Source organism: Populus euphratica, unplaced genomic scaffold (genome assembly GCF_000495115.2).
Source record: "Populus euphratica unplaced genomic scaffold, PopEup_1.0 scaffold7.1, whole genome shotgun sequence".
Lineage (NCBI taxonomy): Eukaryota > Viridiplantae > Streptophyta > Magnoliopsida > Malpighiales > Salicaceae > Populus > Populus euphratica.
Genome location: NW_011499871.1, coordinates 786470 through 793072, shown reverse-complemented (window position 1 = coordinate 793072; position 6603 = coordinate 786470). Strand labels below are relative to the sequence as shown.

The 6603-nt window shown below is 35.2% G+C and overlaps 2 protein-coding genes across 10 annotated transcripts in view; one reads left to right on the top strand and one right to left on the bottom strand.

The window, feature by feature from the left end:
- Positions 1 to 668: 668 nt before the first annotated feature.
- Positions 669 to 3905, top strand: LOC105127273 (serine/threonine-protein kinase WNK8). Of its 3 annotated transcripts, XM_011028509.1 has the most exons (7): positions 672 to 1171; positions 1486 to 1523; positions 1643 to 1870; positions 1964 to 2184; positions 2269 to 2426; positions 2492 to 2888; positions 2974 to 3905. In XM_011028509.1, the coding sequence occupies exons 1-7, from the start codon at positions 1097 to 1099 to the stop codon at positions 3648 to 3650; spliced, it is 1794 nt and encodes a 597-aa protein (XP_011026811.1). In that variant the 5' UTR covers positions 672 to 1096; the 3' UTR covers positions 3651 to 3905. The 3 variants fall into 3 exon arrangements, with proteins under 3 accessions (XP_011026813.1, XP_011026812.1, XP_011026811.1); XM_011028511.1 differs by lacking the exon at positions 2492 to 2888 and having other exon boundaries at positions 669 to 1171; positions 2974 to 3297; XM_011028510.1 differs by lacking the exon at positions 1486 to 1523 and having other exon boundaries at positions 671 to 1171.
- A 1595-nt stretch (positions 3906 to 5500) lies between these two features.
- The window catches only part of LOC105127271 (protein yippee-like At4g27745), a 2741-nt gene continuing 1638 nt past the window's right edge, over positions 5501 to 6603 (bottom strand). For 5 of the 7 annotated variants that reach the window (XM_011028505.1, XM_011028507.1, XM_011028506.1 and 2 more), the window contains one exon: positions 6211 to 6576. The gene's annotated coding sequence lies outside the window, so the exon portion shown is untranslated. Of the gene's footprint in view, positions 6578 to 6603 lie in introns of all 7 variants that reach the window. The other 2 variants (XR_842593.1, XM_011028503.1) reach the window with 2 other exon arrangements.

The following is a 6603-nucleotide window of genomic DNA, read 5'->3' as shown; positions in this document are numbered from 1 at the left end:
GATTACACGACATCAAGGGATCGATTGGATATAACGTTTTATTTTACACGGTTCAAATATCCCTGCCTTGCTCGGGACAAGATAAGACGACATATTTTTTCTTTTTTCTTTTTTTTTAATACGGGAAATGCTTATTATTTTAAGTTATAATCAAATTCTTCTAATTTATTTACTTCGACAAAGACAGAAGAAATTACTGGAAAGAGGCCAGCCTGTCCTCTCTTATCCTCACCTCCATCCTTCTCTGGTTTTTTTATTCTTCTTTTCTAGATATAAAGATCAAAAGATCAAGCCTTAAATTAGTCCTCAAACTATGGATTATTTGAATAAGTCCCCGTACCACTTATTTTATACGTTCAGTCCTCTATCTATCTGAATTTCCTCGATAGGGCCCTTTTGTTAGAATAATTGAAAACAATTATTAGATTTTGCACTTGTTTTCAAACTGTCCAATACAAATCACCACCACCACTCCACCCTGTACAGGTTAGGTGTAATATTTAATCCTTGATCATTGTAATAGAAGAAGAAAGGTAGATCGATGAAGGACTAAATTGATAAAATCAGTAGTTAAAGATCCCATACAAATACTATGTCTACGTAAGGGACTAATTGGAGGCTTGCCCAAAATTCCTCGTGAATTCAAACACCTTAATCCCACGCCCCATCTCATTGGAAGTGGAAATCAGGTGCCCCTCTCTCGATAAATTCTCACGCAATTTATATTAAATAGGATCGTCTTCTCTAAAGACCAATTAGGGTTTCTTCAAGCTCTAATCGAGGGAGATAATTGAAACAAAAAATATGTGTGTAATAGCAATATGGGTGGGTTTAGGTCTTGTATGATGAGGAAATCGATTCGAAATCGCAAGGAATTGGAATCAGAAGAGGAATCGGAAATGTTATTTGTGTTCGAATTACGATTCCGTTGCCCGTTTGACTCTTATTCGATTGCTTGTGAAGCTTTCTCTGAAAAACTGTTGCTTCTCCTCAATTCTACTTCTTCCTCTTCGAACCCAATTAAGCCGCTTTGATAGTTTTTTTTTTTTTATTGTGAGTGTCGTTTTCGGTGGCTTTTTTTGTCGTTTTTGTGGACATGGATTTCGGCTCTTTAAGTGAAGATGGCTGTGGAGAGTTCGCAGAGAAAGATCCGACCGGTCGGTACGTTCGGGTATGGATTCTTGTGATTTTTTTTTTAGAGTTTTTCAACTTCAATAAATAGGGCTTTTTTGCAATTTTAATTTATGGTTTTGTAATTCGATTCCCAAATTAGCTGAGTTATTTGTCTTGGCATCGCATTGCATTGCCGCTAAATTGACATAAGCAATGATTTTGGCACGTTAGTTACTGATTTTTATGTTAAACTGGTAAATTTTGCTGTACCCTGTGAAGTGTCAGCGTCTGACGGATTTGAGAATTGTTGAAAAACTGAGTTATTTGCATGCGGTACTAGATATTTATTTGTTTCCGTTCTTACTGCTCCAGTACGATGAAATCCTGGGGAAAGGAGCATTCAAGACTGTGTATGGCTCTTCAATCTATTTCTTCTTAGATTTTTTTTTCCTCTGTAGTTTTGAAGTTTATATAGAAGAACCCATGTGTTAATTTTATTTTTGGTTGGAATTTTTGTTATGATGAGCAGATACAAGGCATTTGATGAAGTTGATGGAATTGAAGTGGCTTGGAATCAAGTGGACATTGAAGATGTCTTGCAGTCATCACAGCAGCTGGAGAGATTGTATTCAGAGTTTCATCTACTGAAGTCTTTGAAACATGTGAACATCATCAAGTTTTATAACTCCTGGGTGGACCATAAGAATAAGACTATTAACATGATCACAGAGTTACTCACTTCTGGGAACTTGAGGCAGTGAGTTTCATTTGCCATTTCTCATGTTTATGTTCTTTGTGTCATTTGTGTTCCAAGTTTGTTTGTGTAATTTGTTGTTATTATGGGATTTAGGTATCGAAAGAAGCACAAGACTGTTGACATGAAAGCCATAAAAAACTGGGCAAGGCAGATCCTTCAAGGTCTACAATATTTACATACTCGCAGTCCTCCTGTCATTCATCGTGATTTGAAATGCGACAATATACTTGTTAATGGAAACAATGGAGAAGTTAAGATTGGAGATCTTGGATTGGCAATTGTCATGCAGCAGCCCATTGCACGAAGTGTCATAGGTAATAGCTTCAATTTCTGAACCATTTCAACTTGGGTCGAACCACTGTGCATTGGGACTCTCTGATTCATTTTCTATTCTGCAGGTACACCTGAATTCATGGCTCCGGAGCTTTATGAAGAGGAATACAATGAACTTGTTGACATTTATTCTTTTGGCATGTGCATGTTAGAGATGGTTACTTGTGAATACCCATACAGTGAATGCAAAAATCCTGCACAGATATACAAGAAGGTCACCTCGGTGAGTTTTACATTGAATTTACTTGCAAGTGCTCATATTGTCATCGCTCCTAACTTCTATTGCAGGGCATAAAGCCTGCTTCCCTTGGTAAGGTGAATGACCTCCAGGTTAAGGAATTCATAGAGAAGTGTTTAGTTCCAGCATCTGTGAGATTGCCTGCCATAGATCTATTGAAAGACCCATTCCTAGCAACTGAAAATTCAAAGGAACTTGTTTCTAGTTTGTTACAGTTACCAAATGTTATTTGCAAACAAGTCCACTTGCCACAATCAGTATCCCATCACATGGACATTGATTGCAAGACGCTGTCATTGGGATCCTGTCCGAAAAGCATCAATGAATCTCCACAGTCTTTAACTATAGAACTTTGTGGGTTCACTGAGAATAATGAATTCAGATTGAGAGGGGAGAAAAACAATGATAATACAGTTTCATTGACTCTGCGCATTGCTGATCCTTGTGGTGAGCAACTATTCTGTAGAAATTAACATCAATTTTTTTTAATTTTTTTTTAACGATGGTCTAAATAATGTTGTTTCTGTAACAGGTCGAGCAAGGAATATCCATTTTACATTTTATCTCAATTCAGATACTGCAGTTTCAATAGCTGAGGAGATGGTTGAACAACTTGATTTGTCTTCTGAAGATGTGGCTGTCATTGCTGAGTTGATTGATAGCTTGATAGTGAAGCTCATTCTTCGCTGGAATACTTCATCAAGTGTACTAAATGGCTCTTCTGAACTGGAAAACCATGCAACTTCTGAGACACTGAAAACACCTGACTTCTCACTGTTGACTAACATTACAGATCACGAGGCTCTACAATCAGTCAATTCAGACATATCTGCTGAATATGATATGGCAATTGCCTCTGATGCCAGTACTAACAAGTCTTCGGGATCATCTTGTTGCAGTCTTCAATCGAATATGTATGATTTGGATTTGGAGTGTTGGATGCATGAAGATGGTATACCAGAACATAACAAATCTGCAAGAACTTCGTTCTTCCATATTGATTCATGCCCTGGTATGTCAAGAAATGCAAGCTTGTCTAGCATTTGTTCTCTGTCCCTTGCCAACAAGGATGGTTCTGAACTGAAGCTGGAGCTTGATTCAATTGATTCACACTATAATCAGTGTTTCCAAGAACTCATGAAGACGAGGGAGGAAGCCATAGAAAATGCCAAGAGAAGGTGGATTTCAAAGAAGATGATTGTTATGTGATGATTACATACACACTTATATTTTTTCTTTTATTTTATCTTTATCTTTATCTTTATTTTTGCTTTAGAGGCTGCTTTTCATATTGTGACGGGTTTTGATTTATTTTTTGGTAGATCCCTTTTTTTTTCATTTTGGCTGATTGGTAATCTCATTCAATTCCGCTTTGATCATTTGTTTGTTTTCTTGTATATAGAGAATTGGGGTTCATCTTAATTCATTGATTAATGGCATGAGCTCTTTCACTTCTTTGCTTTATTATTTGTCAATAATATTTAAGATTTAATGACCATGAAGTTCATGGGGTAACTGATCTGGATTCTCATGTCCATTAACTAGGCAATAGTTGCCATGACTTGGGTTGCAAATCTGAGGGGATAATGATGGCTTTTCTCTGGTGAGTAAAAAAGGGTGAGAGAGGAGTAATCAAGGGGTTTGAGGAGTGGAGTGCGTCAACTTTCTATTTGGTATTATATCTAATGTTGAGTGATTAAAAAGAGTGGTAACGGTTGGGGTTGGAAGTGATTGCTTTAGGAACCCACTTTAATCAGTTTTAGCAGAGGAATTGATGAAGATTTTTGAGCTCCATACTTTTTTTTTTTATTAACTAACCAGGATTCAACGTCAGCTAAAGAGAGAATCCTAGAATCCTCTTGGCATTTTAATTTTTAATTTTTTAATGTTACTAATCATTGTTAATCTCATTTTGATGTGATTTAAGCAAGAGCATCAAAGATAAAATCCGAATAATAATACAAATGGAGGCCCGGTGGATTAAAAAAAATGTGAACCAAAAGCTTTATGCTGTTGTGATTTGAATGTTCAATTTTTTATTCTTATTTACTTGATTCTTTACCCGATAATTTTGTTTAATCCATCAACTCTTATTCTTTCGTTCTGTACCATATTATCTATTTTAATTGCCTTTTATTATTTTCTTGTTTATCTTTACTTGTAACGTTGCATTTTAAATTCAATGTTTATCATATTATTAATAAATGATTCCATGAAGGAATATGTAGCTTGACCCAACTCTTAACCCTGAGATTTTTAACTAAACCTAGGCCCACCGCTTGGCTCCTTGCCCAGTGTCAAGTGTATGGCCGGCGTCTGTTGGCTCAAACACAGAGTTTAATCATCAAATACATGCTTGTACGGCCTAAACCTAATAATTTTTATTAAACTTGATTTTTTTTATCTGAAACTTACTCAATTTATATGTTTATGTGTATAAAAATTTTTTATAACTTATTATATTTTTATTTTATTAATATTTATGTAAAAATATTTATTTATTATTAATATATATATATATATATAATATTTATTCTTGGTTAATATTATCAGGTTAAAATTAAGTGTACTAGTTTTTTGAGTATTAAGTTTGTTTTTAATGTAGAGGTGGTTTTTGCATTTATGATTAAAAAAATAATTAAAAAATATTTTTAATTGTAGTTTTAAAGGAAAATAGATTGAAAAAATATGTGTTTTATTAAAACTTATGTGAGATAAATTCTTGCATATAAAATAAATATAAGTCATGTTTTTGTGAAAAAAAAATGTTATTTTAGCTTCTAAAAAACTAATATTTGAAACATAATTATGTATGAAATCCAGTATAAAACATAGAAGCTATTTAACTAATTAAACAGTTTTATCTCTATGATAGAACAAAAGACAAAAACTACTACAATGCTAAATAATCTGTAACATTAAATTCTTCATAACAAGATTAGAGATCAATCATATTGGGACTGTTATAACTCTCTCTCTCTCTCTCTTTTAATTTGAATCTAAGATGATAGTATGTATAGAAAACAGGAATCTAAACCAATATGGGCAAGCAATATGTCAGTTAAGAAGCAATTCCGAAATATGATGGCTTCCAGTTGTATGATTGCAGTGTTTAAGCCAATTAGCTTCGTAAAGGCGTAACAATTGATTTTCCGTGAGCTAAATGCAGTACAAATACCCCTGTTTAAGAGGGCAATCAGACTAAGTGCTTTCTTCTCGCATTTGATAACCTGTTGATCATGGATGGTACAGTGGAATATCCTGTCAGAAGCAGAAGGACAATTATACCACTACTATTTTTGTTTCTTCCTCAATTATTCACAACTTTGAAAGTCCTTGTTAATTTGTATCTTTTGAATGCCTTCGCAAGTGGAAGTTGCAGCTGCCCAGAACGCATGCATGTGACACGCATTTTTGCACTTCCCTGCTTCATAACTCAAAAGTTTTCTTGGGCATTCAATCTTGTACTAAAATGAAGTTTTTCTTGCAGACAGGCATTTTGCCAGTTGTGTAAGCATCCACAAGCATGGCCAACTGTCTAGAAATGTGACAATCGTCCTCATTATATATGAAATGTGGTTACCAGTTAATTTAAAGTCTGTCCCGCTCATAGAGCGACAGCCACATGCCACTGGTAGAGACAACTACTACATGATCACCGAATAACATGTTATTTTCAAGCTAGCATGAGGGCTCACCATGTTTGATTATGCCTTTTGAGAGGCCGGAACAAGAGGCCGATAAGACAATTGAGAAGATCATTACAAACTTAACTAATAATCCCCATTTTTTACTAAAAGGAAAACATTAAGCTAGGGACAGAGTAAATTTGTTTCGGCATCAGAACATCGGCATTGTTAGTCATGTTTGATGCGCCTTCGAAACTCCCAAGCTGCTAAAACCTCAACTACATTCACATAACAAACATTAATCATGATGGAGAGATTCGAGAGAAATATTAACAATTTATTTACCACCAAGACAACAATCTCAAGTAGAATATCCATACATGGAGCACAAGAATGAGTGTTGAGGAACATCACGTCAATATTTGCAATTCATGAGATTTTCCTGCACAAGATGCACAAGCAACAGCAACCACAATTTCATCCACTTACAACAACATTGGGAAAGATTTGGGGGGGGGGGGGTGGGGGGGGCT

Coding starts and splice junctions, on each gene's coding strand:
- LOC105127273 (XM_011028509.1), top strand. CDS start 1,097: ATGGATTTCGGCTCTTTAAGTGAAGATGGCTGTGGAGAGTTCGCAGAG. Junction 1,172..1,485: donor CGACCGGTCGGTACGTTCGG/GTATGGATTCTT, acceptor TTACTGCTCCAG/TACGATGAAATCCTGGGGAA. Junction 1,871..1,963: donor ACTTCTGGGAACTTGAGGCA/GTGAGTTTCATT, acceptor TATGGGATTTAG/GTATCGAAAGAAGCACAAGA.